This window comes from Drosophila suzukii, chromosome Y (assembly GCF_043229965.1).
Source record: "Drosophila suzukii chromosome Y, CBGP_Dsuzu_IsoJpt1.0, whole genome shotgun sequence".
Classification (NCBI taxonomy): domain Eukaryota; kingdom Metazoa; phylum Arthropoda; class Insecta; order Diptera; family Drosophilidae; genus Drosophila; species Drosophila suzukii.
Window position 1 is genome coordinate 12,081,155 of NC_092085.1, and position 17,596 is coordinate 12,098,750.

The 17,596-nt window shown below is 43.6% G+C and overlaps 2 protein-coding genes across 2 annotated transcripts; one reads left to right on the forward strand and one right to left on the reverse strand.

The window, feature by feature from the left end:
- The first annotated feature begins 1,221 nt into the window (after window positions 1–1,221).
- LOC139353754 (uncharacterized) lies at window positions 1,222–2,220 on the forward strand. Its single transcript, XM_070998076.1, has 4 exons — window positions 1,222–1,370; window positions 1,432–1,690; window positions 1,769–2,100; window positions 2,199–2,220. Exons 1-4 carry the CDS (start codon window positions 1,222–1,224, stop codon window positions 2,218–2,220), a joined length of 762 nt encoding a protein of 253 aa, XP_070854177.1.
- A 14,300-nt stretch (window positions 2,221–16,520) lies between these two features.
- Window positions 16,521–17,009, reverse strand: LOC139353755 (uncharacterized). The gene has a single exon (XM_070998077.1). It carries the CDS (start codon window positions 17,007–17,009, stop codon window positions 16,521–16,523), a length of 489 nt encoding a protein of 162 aa, XP_070854178.1.
- Window positions 17,010–17,596: the final 587 nt, after the last annotated feature.

Consider the following 17,596-nt stretch of genomic DNA (forward strand, 5'->3'; position numbering starts at 1 on the left):
GCTAGTGGGATGGCTTGGAGGGCGCCGAGCTGAAGGCTACCGAGCGGGTAGCAGGTAGCGGATAGCGAGCGCCCTGGCTCTCCAGGGTAGCTACGAATATGCGGAATAACCGGCTACCGCCAAGCCCCCAACACGAAGAGTAAATAAGTAGCCCCGGACAGTCAGCGGGTATCTGCGCCGTAGCAGTACCGACGTCGCGCTTGTGCTGCCGCCTTCGACAAATAGCTCACGCGTACCCCCTTCCCACACTCTTTAAACCTACCTCTTACCTACCCACACAACTAATCTCCCCACGGGCTGGACTAAGGTGTCATTCGAACCGTGCCGAGAGTCAATCTGGCTGGGAGTTATCAAAAAACTCAGTCTCAAACGGTGAGCTCAGGCAAGTGGCGACCGCCTGTTCTAGTCAGCCTTACCCGGGTACAGCGGATCTCTGCCCGGGTGGACCTGTCCCTTCTCCGCAGCTCGTAGAAATAAATATGGAGAATTTAACAAATAACAAAAATAAAAACAAGGAAGAACGCTATAGTCGAGTACCTCGACTATCAGATACCCGTTACTCAAAGGGAAATGGAGATATGCAAGCAGCAAAGCGAGATTAAAATGCGCCACCTACCGGCGGTAGACAGATTTAAGCGTTAGGGCGTTAGAGTGGGCGTGGCAAATTTATTTTTGGATCAATCGCTAGGTATTGACGACACCAATACATTTCAGTTAAAATTTTTTATCTAGCATGCAAATTGTGGGCGTCACAGGTTTTCGCGGTTTGTGGGCTTTTAAGTGGCAAACTTCTTCTAGGTCAATCGATAGGTATTGATGAGACCAATAAATTTCAGTTAAAATTTTTTTGGGCGGTTTGTGGGCGTTAGAGTGGGCGTGCCAGTCTACTGAAACAAACTTGCGCTGCGTAAGAAGATCAGGAATCTGTACGCCAAATCTCAATAAGGCTATTGAGATTTGGCGTACAGATTCCTGATCTTCTTACGCAGCGCAAGTTTGTTTCAGTAGACTGAAAGCTCTCATAGTTTCCGAGATCTCAGCGTTCATCCGGACAGACAGACGGACAGACGGACAGACGGACATGGCTAGATCGACTCGGCTAGTGATCCTGATCAAGAAAATATATACTTTATGGGGTCGGAAACGCTTCCTTCTGCCTGTTACATACTTTCCGACGAATCTAGTATACCCTTTTACTCTACGAGTAACGGGTATAAAGATATGAACAAGAAAAAAGAGCCCTACACTCTTAAAAAGTCGGAAGTCGTAACCAACGACGATAAGAAGAGCGAGATCACGGCTCCGATTACCCTAGTCCCTGTGACGTCGACCCCTACCAAGGCCAGCGAACAAGGCAGCCGGCCACAAGCGTAGGTGTGGCTAGTCCAGCCTAAAGGGGATCGCCAAAGCCGGTCTCGTGGAGAGTACCAGGGCAAAGGAGTTCAAGAGGGTACCACCTAACCAGGCAGGACCTCTTGAACGCAAGAAAGCTTTTCGGATCCTCAAACGGCTGGCCACCAACCCGATACGAGAGGATCAAGCGTCAAAATTGGACTACCTAAAAATCCAAGAGGACATAGCCTGGGCAAAGGCGGTAGTCCCAGACTTTGATATCGCTATGACCACCAGCAACAGCGACAAGCGAGAAAGGTCGATGGAGACAGCTCAACCAGCGAGCAAGAAGACCAGAGTAACCAACCGCGGCACATGGTCGAGATCCTTTGCTGAAGTAGTAAAGGATCGGAAGATCATTGGAGTCATTGACCAGAGCGATGAAAGCGAAAGGATCCCAAGGAACCAATGGGGTCTGGTTAGACGGGCCCTTGCGTCAGTGGCCTTAAAAGTGCTGGACCAGAACCCAGGTCCGCCACCCGATTGCACAGATGCAGGGTGGTACCAGGGCAACGTTAAGTTGATCGCCTGTGAAGACGAGAGGTCGGCAGCACTTTACAAGGCTGCCGCTAATAAGGTCGGCGAGGTCTACCCCGGGGCCAAGCTGGCAGTTTGCGAGGCCGCAGACATCCCGTCTCGACCGAGAGCGAGGGTGTGGCTGCCTTCGGAACCCTCGGATCCAGAGGCTATACTAAGCCTGCTGACCAGGTTCAACCCGAAACTTCCAACCCAAAGGACTTCCGCCCGATTAGTCTCTCTTCCTTCTTGCTGAAGACCCTGGAAAGGCTAATTGACACCCATATCAGGCGCACAGAACGCGTATCGTAAGGGCAGATCAACAGATACCGCCCTCCACTCTCTAGTGTCCAGTATAGAGAGAGATTTCCACAATAAGGAATACTCTCTGGCAGCGTTTCTAGACATAAAAGGAGCCTTTAACAACGTCACCCCAACGGCGATTACTGGTGCTCTGACTGAACTTGGCATTGAGCGGCCCATAGTGGGACTTATACACACCATGCTAACCAGCAGAGTAGTGTACTTCACTATGGGATCAGCCCACTCGACCAGGAATGTCAGCAGATGAACCCCACCAAGGGTCGAACTCTAACCTCTTTCATGGGGTTTAGTGGTCAGCAAACCGCTATCACGTCTAGAAGAGGCGGGCAGCGGCATGGGCAACAGGCTCTACGGGTCACTCCAATATCCTATCAAAACATTCATCCTTATTGCGCAGTACAGACTACATTCCACCCATAGTTACCTTCGAAAGAAGGTTCAAGATCTTTATACTTTAACTGGGACAACCTCCCACACCAATTCGAAAACGCTGTAAGCATATACACAGAAGGCTCCAAGCTTAACTCCCACACAGGTTGGGGTGTCTTCTCCCCCGAACTAGACATAAAAGTCTTATTCCGCCTACCAGACCACTGTAGTGTTTTCCAAGCGGAAGTCATGGCAATTCAGAAAGCCATGACCCACCTGGACATGTCAGTACATCATGACATAGATATTTTCATCTTCTCGGTCAGTCAAGCAGCCCTCAGGGCCCTCGTTTCCTACACAACGAACTCAAAAACAATCTCTGAATGCCGCAAATCTCTTAACGAGATGGCCACTCAATCTGAGAATTAACCTCATCTGGGTGCCTGGACACCGAAATATTGAGGGCAACTGCATAGCAGACGAACTAGCAAGACAGGGGACAACCGCCGATATCCTTCGCGATAAGGACACGGTGGGTATGCCCTTGGCTACCTGTAAGCTCCATCTCAGGCAGAGATTGTATACACTTTCCAACAACCGTTGGAACTCAATCTCAACATGCCACAATTCTAGACTCACATGGCCAAACTACAACTCGAAAAGAACAAAAACTCTCCTACAATGTAGCAAGGAGGACATCTCCACTCTCATAAATGCCCTCACGTGCCACTGTCTTATAGGGACTCATGCGCTCAGGCTGGGACTCAGTTACCACGACTTCTGCCGAAGCTGCAAACCGATAGACGAAGAGGAGAGCATCGAACAACTCCTATGTTTTGCCGAGCGCATAACCTAAAGCGCTTTCAAACCCTAGGTAGCTACACACTTCCGAACCTTGCGGCCATTCAGGGCGTAAGCATCCAAAAACTCTTATGTTTCCTAAAAAGAACAAAATACTTCGCGAAAGCAAATGACCCATGAGCTAATGAAAAGGATCTAATCAGAGATCATGTGGTATCACGAAGGGCCAAATGTGGCCTAAGTGTGGGGATTAGGATCTAATCTCCAACCACTCCTACCTATCTTAACCTATAGGTGTTGCTGTGCACGTGAGAAAGTATTCAAAGATGGTTATCTTAGAGGAACATGTCCGATCGGGTTGGGGAATAATGTTTCCTATGATTGTAAAACTAATTTAGAAATCAAAAGCACACCAATAAAAAAAGTCTCACAAGTTAATGATTCTCAGATGCGGAATATTTTTAAACACACATTTTTGTTTCCGCCATATAACGTTTAACTAATAAATTGTCAAAGATTCTCTCCTTTCCACAAAACATGTCATAAAAGGGATTCAAGCAAGAGCAACCCGAACATGCGCACCTGTACATTACCTGACCTCAATAAAAGGGACACATGCATAAATCCGAAGGCGCACGCTCATTGACGAGCGCAATAAAAGGGACACATGGACAAGTCTGAAGGCAAACGCTCATTGACAAGATCGTAGTCCTCACGCCAATGACCTCACGGCTGACTTCTAGCTCTAATACGTTCCCATAATAGGGGTTGAAATCACGACCGCGCAACAACTCGCAAGAAGCCGACATATCTCAGTCAAGGAAACAGTATCTATTCTCCGTACCTGTAATTTTAACTCGAAATAAAAAGTCAGAAGTTTATTTTGTATATTTAATCATTTATTATTGTATTGCAAACATTTTTCTTATATATAGAAATATATTTTCTGCTTTGATCTCGGGGATTTGCATAAAGAAGCAGGAGACATTTCCGACGTCATTTCTGGATTCCAAAATGTAAAGTGTTTACCATAATTCGTAGTTTTGAGATCATGTCCACCTCGATTCCTGAACATATTATTTGTGTTTAGAAGGTATTGAAAATGCTGACTATCTGTCCTTTAAATTGTTGAATAAATTGGTCAATTCCCTCATGAAGTTGAATTTTGTTAAAATTGTTTTCTTGTAGGTCCTTACACATGTAGTCTCAACTTTAAAATGTGGTATACAAATTATTTTATTGTTTTGGAGCTACTTTTAAAAAATGTCAAAATAATGTGTGCATTGCTAATGAGCTAACGACTCCCAAAAAATGTCTGTAGAAATCGTTTTTTTCCACACCTTTACAAATAATTTGTTTTCCGCTTGTAATTGTCCTTAGATACTTTCGAGTTTGTGCAAAATTGTTTTCTCCATCGTTCCAAAAATGTCGTGATGTGTATTGGTTAACCGAATTGCAGTCTGTTGAGATTTTGTATTCAGCAAAGTAAAATCATATGGTGGTTCTATTAAATAACTATTTTTCAAGTTTGGATCTTTTTCAATTACAATTCTAATTTCCTTTAGAATAAAATTATTATTATTATCATAGAAAGATGTTCAATCAATCGAAACAGTATCTTTCAACATTTTTCTAATGTTTTGATTGTTTTGGGTGACTTTAATCTCCCTGATATTTCTTGGTCTCCTCCTACTGACTCACTAGTCGCTGTACCTCTATCCGCCCATGATTTTGTTGATGGTCTTTTAGAATTATCGTTACAGCAAGTAAGCTTTATACGGAATTCATTAAATAGACAACTAGATCTTGTGTTTGTTTCAGACCCGTCTGAAGTCACGGTATCTAGAATTGACGTACCTGAAGACCGATATCATCCAACAATGGAATTGACAATCTGCCTCCCATGCGTTGATACCCTCTCTCCTTTAGTTTCTCAAACTAAAGTGAGATGTTTCCGAAAATGTAACTATAAAAAACTTAACGACATGATTTCTCAATATAATTGGACAGAATTGTACAATTGTATGGATATTGAAAGTGCCACTGAACACTTCTATATAGTGTTACATACTTTTTTTAATGAATGCGTTCCTGATAGGTTTCCTTCAAAGACAAACAGGCCACCTTGGTTTACCAATGCGCTTCAAAGACTTAAAAACCTTAAGACAAACACTTATAAAAAGTATAAGAAATCGGGTAAGCCATCTGATTTTTCGAAATATGTGGTGGCTCGATCGGATTTTAATGTTCTCAATAGTCATTGCTATTCTATGTATTTAAGTCGATGTAAATTTGAATTTTCAAATGATCCGAAGCAGTTTTATAACTTTGTCAATGCCAAGCGTAAGTCGTCAGCATTGCCTTCATCGGTACGTTTTAACTCAATGGAGGCATCGACGGATTCTGAAATTGCTGATTTATTTGCCGTGTTTTTCCAAACTACTTATAGTTCGGCTGCTTGGTCAAATTCTAACTATCCTAATCCCTTAAACAAGGCAAATTGTATCTTTACCCCTGAAATTACGGAAATTTCTCTCGTAAGAGACTTAGAAAAAACAACGCCAACTTATTCTCCCGGTCCTGATGGACTCCCCGGGTGTGTGCTTAAGTTTTGTGCGTCAACCATATGTAAACCGATTCTTAAACTTTTTAATTTGTCTATTTCATCGTCAGTTTTTCCTACTATCTGGAAGGACTCTTTTATCATTCCACTTCACAAAAAGGGTGCGAAGGCGGATGCCCAGAATTACAGAGGTATTTCTAAATTGTCGGCAATTCCTAAAGCATTTGAACGTATTATTACTTCTCATTTGCAACATTTATGTTCCTCGCTAATATCACCGTGTCAGCATGGTTTTGTTAAGCGAAGATCGACCACCACCAACCTTCTGGAATTGTCATCTATTGTAATAAATGGATTTAAGAATAAAATGCAGACTGACGTTATATACACTGATTTTAGTAAGGCCTTTGACTCTGTCAACCACTCTCTTCTCTTATTCAAATTAAATCAGCTTGGGTTTCCATGTAATCTATTAACTTGGATTTCAAGTTATTTGAATGGTAGGACTCAGAGGGTTATATTCAAGAATGCTGCCTCAAAACTGATCTATGTGACATCTGGAGTGCCTCAGGGTATTCATTTGGGCCCTTTGCTGTTTACTTTGTTTATTAACGATCTTCCCCCTATCATAACACACTCTCGTGTACTAATGTATGCTGATGATGTTAAGCTTTGTTTATCACATAATGATATAGCGTCGGGTTTCAACTTACAGTCAGATATTGATTGTTTTCAGGGATGGTGTGAGTATAACCTTTTAAATTTGAACTGCCTTAAATGCAACGTTATGACTTTTTATAGGGGTACTACTACTTTTGTTAGTTACTCTCTTCAAAATACGCCACTCGACCGTATATATTCAGTTAATGACTTAGGCGTTCTTCTGGACCCAAAACTTAAATTTGACTGCCACATAATGTCCACTGTCAGCAAGGCCATGAGTGTTCTTGGGTTTATAAAGCGTTGGTCAAAAGAATTTGATGACCCTTATACAACCAAATTATTATTTACCTCCCTTGTCCGTCCTATTTTGGAATATTGTTCTTCGGTTTGGAGTCCACAATATCAAGTGCATATTGACCGTATTGAGTCGGTACAAAAACAAACTCTTCATATACAATTCTTAGCTGAGAACGCTTTCCAGCTCGAGCGCCCAGCCGCCTTACCCAAGTCGTAAACAATTTCTTATAAACAATTCTTAGCTGGGATCCCCTTACTCAGCGTTCCCACAGAATCCCAATTAGGTCCCCCAATTCCTCCACCCGGCGAGCCCCAAAACTGCAGCGTACTCCGTTTAGCAATTGAGCAGAGAATTTGATCATCCGATTTCCCGACTCTCTTGAGTCAAACCATTGTCCAACTCTTAATGAGTTCCCCAATTCTCTTAAATCGATGATTGTTTATCATATAATCGGCTCTTGGCCAGGCAGTCCGTTTTTGGATCCGAGAATATCGGTTCAGCAGAATAATAAATGTGAAGAGTAGAATGAAAGTCGGTATTATGGAAAAGTTGTAAAGTTGTAACTTAGTGAATAAAAAATTAAAATAAATTTTTTTTAAATTATTAGCAAGTGAAATAATTAATTTGCATGCGAATCGATACATTTTCACCACGTAAATTCACCAAATCACCGTTTTGATCAACTATGCGTATAGATAGTGTGCTTATTTCGCCACAGTTGATTGGTAACTAAATTATGTTATTTGGTGTCACTGTCATTTTATACCTAGGCGAAACATTAATACCAAACTCATGTAACGTATGATTCGGTGTATTATATACATAAGAACCGCTGATTATATTACAATCCAAACGAATTGAATTATTATACCCGTTACTCGTAGAGTAAAAGGGTATACTAGATTCGTCGGAAAGTATGTAACAGGCAGAAGGAAGCGTTTCCGACCCCATAAAGTATATATATTCTTGATCAGGATCACTAGCCGAGTCGATCTAGCCATGTCCGTCTGTCCGTCTGTCCGTCTGTCCGTCTGTCTGTCCGGATGAACGCTGAGATCTCGGAAACTATGGGAGCTAGGCTATTGAGATTTGGCGTGCAGATTCCTGAGCTTCTTACGCAGCGCAAGTTTGTTTCAGTACAGTGCCACGCCCACTCTAACGCCCACAATCCGCCCAAAACTGTGGCTCCTACAGTTTTGATGGTAGACTAAACATTTTAACTGAAATGTAATGTTCTTATCAATACCTATCGATTGACCCAAAAAAAAGTTTGCCACGCCCACCCTAACGCCCATAAACCGCCCACAAACTTCAAAAAATCGTAATTATGAACGTGGATATCTCGGAAACTATCAAAGATAGAGAATTGGGATTTCAGATTTAGATTCCGTAGCCTTATACGCAGCGCAAGTTTGTCACGCGAATATGCCACGCCCACTCTAACGCCCACAAACCGCGAAAACCTGTGATGCCCACAATTTTTATGCTGAATAAAAAATTTTAACTGAAATGTATTGGTCTCGTCAATACCTATCGATTGGTCCAAAAAAAATTTGCCACGCCCACTCTAACGCCCAAAACGCTTAAATCTGTATACCGCCGGTAGGTGGCGCATTTTAATCTCGCTTTGCTACTTGCATATCTCTATTTAGCTGAGTAACGGGTATCTGATAGTCGAGGTACTCGACTATAGCGTTCTTCCTTGTTTTTTAATATGTTCACGGTCTGTTCTGATCGATAGGTTTTTGTAGGATGTGGTTATAGTTAGTAGTAGTACAGATCCAGTTATTGTAATAACCTTGTCACCGATGTGGAAGAGGTTGTTTTTTTCATCAATACTTGGACTCGAATTATACTTGTTAAAATCGATAAGAGCGCACTCATTTCGACCATTCAATTTGATAGATGGAAAAAAGTTTGTATTTATAATGGAACTATTTCCATTCAAGGATAATGGAAGTAATCTAGACATTGTCACGAATCAGATGCTTCGGTATATGACTAAATGTTTCACATAAATAAAAAGAGTCGATATTTTTATGTCGACCCATACAGAAACGAGATCTTATTTTATCTTGTTTTTCACAATCTACGTCATCGAATGTCATAATAGAATTGTTTTTGGCTTCACTGGGGTCTAGTACACCGTTATTATGGGAGAAAGCATGAAATCCCATTCCTTTAATCGGTTTCATTAATTTCTCCAAGTACTCATGTTTAGGTTGATATAAACTTTTTGAAAGTATATAATTTATTCGAATTTTAATCCATTTGGACTCTCTATTAAATTCGAAGGCCCAACATTTAAAGCTCTTATTGTGTTCGGTAAGAGAGCACTATGTCGTGGTGGTTGATTTTTCTCGTTTTTATCGGTAATATTTCTATTAAAATTTTTTGCTTTTGACTTATTTAACGCATCTTTCAATCTAATGTACCTTATTCAATGAGAAATCTTTGATGGTTAAACATCAATAAAATGGGGAAACGTTTTTATAATCGCGTCAGTCGGATTTTTAATTGTAAAAACGGTGGTGGTCTAGTCGATAAGCTAATCAATACATTTCCGTTTGAAACCCATATTCCGGGATATAATTTTTGTTTTACAGAAACGGTTGGAACGCGGTGTTTAAGGAATAAACCCATTGGATGAAGCTTGCAAAGAGCACGATATTACATATTCTCACATATACTCTCTGCGTTTAGTGAACGACATAGGGCAGACTCCATATTAATTGACTAAGCCTGGTCGCGTGTCAAGGCACCAGATAGCAGTCTTGCTGAAAAAGCCTCAGCGTACTTTGTTACAAATATAACGAAAGCCAAGAAAAAATTTGGTGTGGTTTAACAAACTGATTCGTGCGGCTAGCTCAGAAGATTGTGTGTTCGTCCCACCAAATTTATATGACGTGACTGCCCCGTAGATCAGTGAGAAAACAAAGGGTTCAAATGGTAACAGTGGGATTTATTCTCGTGGTAATAGTACAGCGGGTGTGTGGCTGGGCTCGCTTCGGTATCTCCCGCTGGCTCCTGTGTCTCGGGACGCTCGTAGTGGCCGCCTCTGCTCGCTTGCCGACACACTGCCTCTGGGTCGCTTGACGCGCCTTAGACTCGCAGAGAATTCGGCCTTGTGGGCTTAGGGAAGCGTCACCGTTCTCAGACTAGGGTGAACAAGCTTTGCTCTCCAGGCCAAAGCCTTTCGAGGCAATACCTGTCCCTTGCTCTGTCCCGGACGGTACCGCTAGGTTCTTGCTCAGATCGCGCTGACAGTCAAGGCTACCGCCAGGAAGCAGTTCACTTCGCTTTACGCCTAGCGCAGGCGAACGTTCCACCCGGCTTCACCCTAATGCTTGAGCTCCGCACAGCGATGGTAACGTGGCTGCCGGAGATGTCTTCTGGCGTCGCTGCCGATGTCCTCTGCGCTGTCTCCTGACCAGTAGCTCGGTGTTCTGGCCCTCGGGGAGTTGGCCGGTTGCTGTTCGGGAACTTCGCCGGTAATCGCAGGGCTCTCCAGGCGAACGCCTCTTGAAACCGCAAATCGATCCACCGCTTGTCCGTCACGCCAGGTCCTGCTTGGTCGGGCAAGGTACGCTGGGTCTCAGACAACTTTCCTCCCCAAGGTTACGGTTCTTCGACTTAGGACTCCTTTGCTCTGACAGACCCGCCGGGCGACTCGCCAGGGTGTGGTCGTGACAAAGTTGGAAAACAAACGCCTTGACTTAGCCGTGTGATGCCTTCCGGAACTCAGCCACTTGTGTCTCAATTCGGAGATTCCTGATGTCCCAATCCCGAACGTTTCGAGGTGGCGTGCCCCTTGTGTGCTTCCCACGGCGCTGCTTCCGACGACTCGCTTGGTTGTGGCTCCCTCGTAGATTACCTGCTTGACTGACTGTTCTCTTGGTACTTTAACTGATACTTTACAACTAATGAGAAAGATCTGCAGTCCATTCGAAATATAACTATATATAGAGGAAGATATAGAAGATGAGAAAATGGAGAAAGAAAAGAGTGAGGAAGAAGGGACAAAACTTTTGCAGAGCTAGAAGATAATAACAATAGTAATAATTATGAATTTAATAACAGTAATTTGACTAGAGGAAATGTGTTGGATAAAGGCTATGGACCTAAAAAAACTGCAAACAATTTGTTACAGCCGACCCATTAATGAAAGCTTCTAACAGCACTGCTTTATATTCCGATGTTTTTATTAGTTAAATCAAATTACAAAATGAAGATAAAATCGTACGTATGGTCGCTCGATTGTCGGCGATATGTCTTGATTGGTGTCGTATCCAACCGATGAACTTATGTAAATTAATAAACGTTTCAAAATGTACTGGGGCGGTAACGACGACGATTCGCACCCGATCGTCAAAGTTGAGCAGAAGTCTACTCTGGGGGTCTTTCACACACTTTGTAATAAAAACTCAGAAATATGTTGAGCTTCACCAGTTGTATTCATTTGTATACTTTCAATCTTTGACTTATTGCTAACTTTGATTTACAAATTAGGAAATATAAAAGCTCGGTTATAAACGCGACCAGCTTCTCCTTATGTCTTCTTCGTAGTGTAGTGCTGCTAACACTAGCAGCAGAAATCTAACATTCGCTGTTAAAACTGCTGTTGTCCACTGCTTCTCAGAGTCGCCAGAAAACAGCTGTCCAGCTTCTCCTAATCGACAGAAACACCCGTTCATGCCGCCCCCAATACTGTACCCAGTATTCAAAGCCTTAGACCATGCTTAACTCTGAAAAGATTGAAGTGTGTTATGGAGTGAATGCGGGTATATTCAAAGGTGCATGGGTTGTGTACTTGGGATAGACTCTTCAGTAAATCTTGGCAAGGGCAAACGACAAATCTTTGACACAGACCTCTTGTAAATACCCGTTGAGGTCTTAATTGTAGCTACTCGAACGAGCCCATCGGCCCCAGGATGTAAGTCGATGATTCGCCCTAATTTCCAGTCAGAAGGACCAGTTCGATCATCCTTGATTATGATCATGTCGTTACGCTGAAGATTGTCAGTTTCGTGGAGCCACTTGGGGCGCGCCTACAGATGAGATAGCCAATCTGCACTCCATTTCCTCCAAAAGAGGCGAAACATCCTTTGACCATTCAGGAACTCTGTGTTTAATGAAGAATCCTTAAGACTCGGCTCAGGGAGTGACATCATCGAATCCCCGATTAAAAAATGTGCAGGGGTGAGAGCTTGCAAGTCATTTAAGTCAGACGTTAAGGGGCATAATGGCCGAGAGTTCAAGCACGCTTCTATCTGGACAAGAATGGTAGACAGCTGCTCGTACGTCATTCGAATCCCATTAAACGATCGATAAAGATGGGTTTTAACAGCTTTTACGTTGGATTCCCAGAGTCCTCCAAAGTTTGGACTATGTGGAGGATTGAAATGCCACTGAATGTTTCGACGAGTAAGTTCAGGAACTACTGTCTCTTCAATTCCTTTATAGAATTCATTGCTCCACAGCTTTAGAGACTTGTCGGATGAGATAAAGTTGGTTCCACAGTCGCTGTATAGATGTTGACAAAAACCCCTACGTCCGATAAAGCGCTGCAGCGCCCACAGAAAATGCTGTGCCGATATTCCCGTGACTGCTTCCAAATGAATCGCTTTGCTCGCTAAGCAAATGAAAACTGCAATGTATGCTTTATAGCAAGTGTGACCTCTGAATCTGGATGACTTTATTTCAATCGCACCAGTGTAATCAACTCCAGTTGCTTCGAACGCCCGTTTGGACGGATTGGCTTGATGGTGACGGCCGGTGTTTGAAACAGGTTACGCACTGTCGCAGAATCCTTTTTACTGCCTGTTTACCGTTGACGATCCAGAAAACTTGATGAATTGTAGATAAAGTTAGTTGCACACCGCCATGTAAGGTGTTGTGATGAGCGTTCCTTATAACCAAAATCGTCAAGTGGTGAGCCTTTGGAAGGATTATTGGTGTGCGTTGAGACATGGAGAGCTGCAAAGCATTCTTGAGTCTGCCTTTAACTCTCATGAGCCCCTCATCGTCGAGAAACGGTGATAGCTGGCTGAGTTTGTTGTGTTTGGATAGAAATTTGTTGGATCGTAGTCTTGATAATTCTTCCGAATATACTTCTTGTTGAACCATCCGCACCAGTGCGAACAAAGCCTGTTGAAATTCAGATACCTGAATAGGGGCCGGTGAGTCTATCCGCTTTTTTGTGACGAGTATTCTAAATTATTCGTTTGACGTAGGCTGTAATGAATAAGAGTTTATTATAGGAGGAATATGATTCGATAAATTGTTGCACTTCTATACAAATGTGGGCTCCGATGTGCTTTAAGGATTGCTCTCCTGAAATAAGTTCTGATTTTGGGGACTGAACTGGATTGACAGGCCAATGCTCCTCTGAAAGATGCAGCCAATGTGGTCCGTTCCACCAAAGCGTGTGGTGTTTCAGCTGGGAAGGGGTGAGTCCGCGTGTAGCACAATCTGCTGGGTTTTCTTGCGTAAGAACATGTCTCCACTGCGATGGCGAGCTTGCCTCCAGGATTGCTCCAATTCTATTCGACACAAATGTCTTCCAACGCCTAGGGTCACCGCTGATCCAATACAGCACTATCATTGCATCCGACCAGTAGTGTACGTATATGGTGTGATGTGATGCTTGAAGTTGATTGACAATCCAATCGGCTAATTGTGTACACAGCAGGGCTCCGGATAACTCAACTCTCGGAATTGTTAGCGGCTTAACAGGTGTGACTCGACTGCGGGCGGCTAATAAGTTAACCTGCACGGAACCATCCGTACAACTAGCTCGAAGATAAGCGCATGCTGCATACGCCATGGATGATCCATCACAAAACATGTGTAGTTGCAACGTCGAGACATGCCTTAAATCGAAGCCTAACCACCGAGGGATGTGTATCTCTTCAATGTCGGGGAGCTCTTGAATGAGCTGTCGCCACCGCTCGGCGAGTTGATCTGGCAATGGGTCGTCCCAATCTAATGATGCGGGGGGCTCATCCTCGATACGAAAACTCCAAACTTCCTTCAACAGGATTTTCGCAGCGATGATCACTGGTGCCAGGTATCCCAACGGATCGAATAAGCGTGCTACTGTGGATAGTATAGAACGTTTGGTGAATATAGGATTGAGAGAAAACTTAAGATTAAAACCAAAACCATCTTTGTTTGGATGCCAATACAACCCTAAAGTTTTAATGGAGTCCTTATTGTCTATCTCAAAAATGCTACTGTTAGAGAGATCTGTAGTTGGGATGCTTTCTAAGATATCTGGATGGTTGGATGCCCACTTCTTGAGCTCCATGCCTGCTGATTGCAGAGCTGCGATGACATCATTGCGAATTTTTAGAGCTCCGTCGATGGTCTCGTGTCCTGTTTGAACATCGTCCACATAGATTTCTTTTTTAAGGACATGCACGGCCAGAGGATAGCGTTCGCGCTCGTCGGACGCAATCTGATGTATGACTCGAATCGCTGTGAAGGGTGCCGAGGCAGTGCCAAACGTTCCTGTAGTCAACAAATATTCCTTGATGAGTCCCTTTTCATCGCGCCAGAAAATTCGCTGATACTGGGCATCTTCTTCATGCATATCTATGCAGCGATACATTTTCGTTATATCGGCCACGAAGACATACCGATGGAGACGCCAGTTGAGTATAACTCCTCCAAGATCGTTTTGTAGGGCGGACCTCCCGTTAGACGTTTTGCACGAAGCGTCGTATACGACGCGCATCTTTGTAGTTAAACTGTCGTCTTTGATCACAGCATGATGTGGAACGGTGCACGCAGAGATTGAGAGTTGCCTTTAAGCGTTGATCCTAGTGTGTTCTTCCTCACTACCTTTTACCTCTTTTATCTGCTTTAGATCAAAGTACTCTTGAATAGTGCTAGCATACTTCAGACTCTGGTCGGAGCGCAGACGCGGTACAAAATGCACCATCATGCACCATGGCTGTGGCGACCTCTGTAATTTGTCCTTTGGGCCACAGGTTCCTGGGTAGATTTTCGTCCACTACGATTACGACGTCGCCAACTGCCAGAGGATGTCGTTTGGGAAACCATTTAGATCGCTTGGTGATTATTGGGATGTATTCCTTCACCACCTCCTCCAGAAAAGATCGGCTAGTTCGTTTGCCTGGCGCCAACGTTGTCTTGGGCTTGACTTGCTTGTCAGTGGAGGCTTGAAGCCGTCTGCGGATTCTGGCAATAAATGGTTGGGAGTAAGTGCGTCATAGTCTCTTGCCTTCAAGGAAACGAAGGTCGGTGGGCGGGAGTTTATTACGTATTCCGCACATATAAGAGCATTTTTAAGACTTTCGTCGTTGTAATTGGCGTTCGGGGAAAATGATTTGAGTACCCCTTTAATCGATCGAATTAAACGTTCCCATGCACCGCCCATATGTGGTGCGGCAGGTGGATTGAAGCGCCATTTAACTTTGTCATATTTTATAACAAGCTTATCAAACTCAACATATTTTAGCTTCTCTTTGACAATTTTTTCAGTTGCTTAGAAGTTTGTTCCATTGTAGGAAAATTTTTCTTATTTCCTTGGGCGTCCCGGGTCTCGACATAAAGTTTGACAGGCACATTATGCAAGAGCTAGTGTCAAGGCTGCGGGCTATCTCTATATGAACTGCGCGCAGAGTGAGGCATGTAAAAATAGCACCCCAACGTTTTTCTTTGTGTCGGCCTACGTTAACGAAAATTGGACCGAAGAAATCCACTCCAGTGTATGTAAGGGGCATCTCAAAGCTAGCGACTCTAGCTGGCGATAGTGGTGCCATCTGAGGTGGTTCCGGGATCGCCGTATTATTTTTGCATCTTTGACACGCTTTCCGTACGGATTTGTAAACATCACGTAACTGGGGAATAAAATTTACGCTGCGGATTAGATTAATTGTTCCCTCGTGAAGCGTGTGATGGTTTGTTTCGCGAAATTCCTTTACTATAAGTTGAGTGATGTGGTGGCGCTTTGGCAAGACTATTTGGTCTCGCCTTTAATTTATAGTGTCTGAACGGCTTTGAGTACGCATTATTCCGTCACTATCTATGTAAATATTCAGTTCAATCAATACGCTAGGCTTACTTATGAATCCGTTGGATTGAAGAGTCTCGAGTTCCGATTTGAAATGGTCTTGTTGTGCATTCTTGAAGAGTAGGTTTTTGGCCGACGTCAGTTGTTCGAGCGTAGGCATTTTTTGGATTTTATCAGCTTTGCATCTTTCTCGATGTATGTCCAAGTATAACAGAAAGGTTGCCGTTGCCCGGTATAAGCGCTTCCAATCAGAAAAGCGCTCAACGTATAATGGTACCACTACTATGCTTTCCTTTCTGATTATCAAGACCGTTTTTCGAATCTCATCATGGCCGACTTTGTTAGAAGGGCATATAGTGGGCTGTTTTGGCCACTGGTCCTTTGACTGTTGAAGAAATAGTGGGCCGTTAATCCATTCCTGTGAGTTTGGTTTCCTGATAAACTGCGTCGCCATGTCTACTACTTTAAGCTTTGTGATCTCCAGAATTTCTCCTAAGCGATGCATCACGAAAGCGTAAAAATTGCGAGGGTCGGTAAAATAAGTGTGTTCACGCTTATGTTGCGAGTGCTCCGCACTTTGTAGGACAGAGTGCACCGATTACAGCAGCAAGTAGTTCCATGCGGGGTATGGAAAGTGGCTTGTGGGGAGCCACTTTACTTTTTGCTGCGATCAGTGAGACAGTGATGTCATCTCCTTTTCCTATCCCAAAGTAACACACGGCGGCATATACGTTCTCCCAGGCGTCCACGAAAGTATGCAGTTCAATAAAATATGCCATACGAAGTAAGGGCGAGTAATGACGCGGTACTTGAATAGTTGTAGCTTGGGGTAGCAAGTCTTTCCATTTCGTCCAAAAACTCAGCTGAGGTCCTGGTAAGTTGTCGTCCCAGCCTATGCCTGTGCGCCAAATTTCCTGAAGAAGCATTTTGAGGCCAATAGTGTAGCAGGACAAGAATCCCAATGGATCAAATATGGACATCAACACTTGCAGTACCTCGCGTTTGGTTGGCAAGGCTTCTTCCGACAGGACGTTTCTTTTCATTCGTGCAAATCTGAAAACATATCAGTTGCTGGTTCCCAAAACATACCGAGGACTTTTTCTGGATCTCCGAGTTCCTTTGGCGGTTGAAGATCGAGGGAATCACCGTGTAAATGTTTTAGTACTTCGTGTGAATTAGAAGCTCAGTTCCTTATATTGAAACTTCCAGCCGCGTGTATGTCTCGGACCTTTAACGTAACCTCGATTGCTTCAGTTTCGTCGCCTAGGCTATCTATGTAATTGGTAATGGCTTCGAACGCACGAGGGCTTTGCAGCTTGTATTCCTCCGCGTTCTTGTCGCGAACATAATGAGCAATGCATGGCGCACAGGATATTCCGAATGTCATGGATCTCATTTCAAAGGTTCTGATTGCCTGCGTTTCCTTGTTGTACCATACAAAACGTTGCGCATCTGATTCGAGGATTCCAATTTGGTGGAACATTTCAGCAATGTCGCCACAAACAGCTATTTTACCAACTCGAAACGTCTTTTATACTTTGGTAAGTGGATGTAGTAAATCGGGACCGGTATACATGAAATCGTTGAGTGACCTCCCGTGAGATTTAGCAGCCGCATCCCAGACGAGACG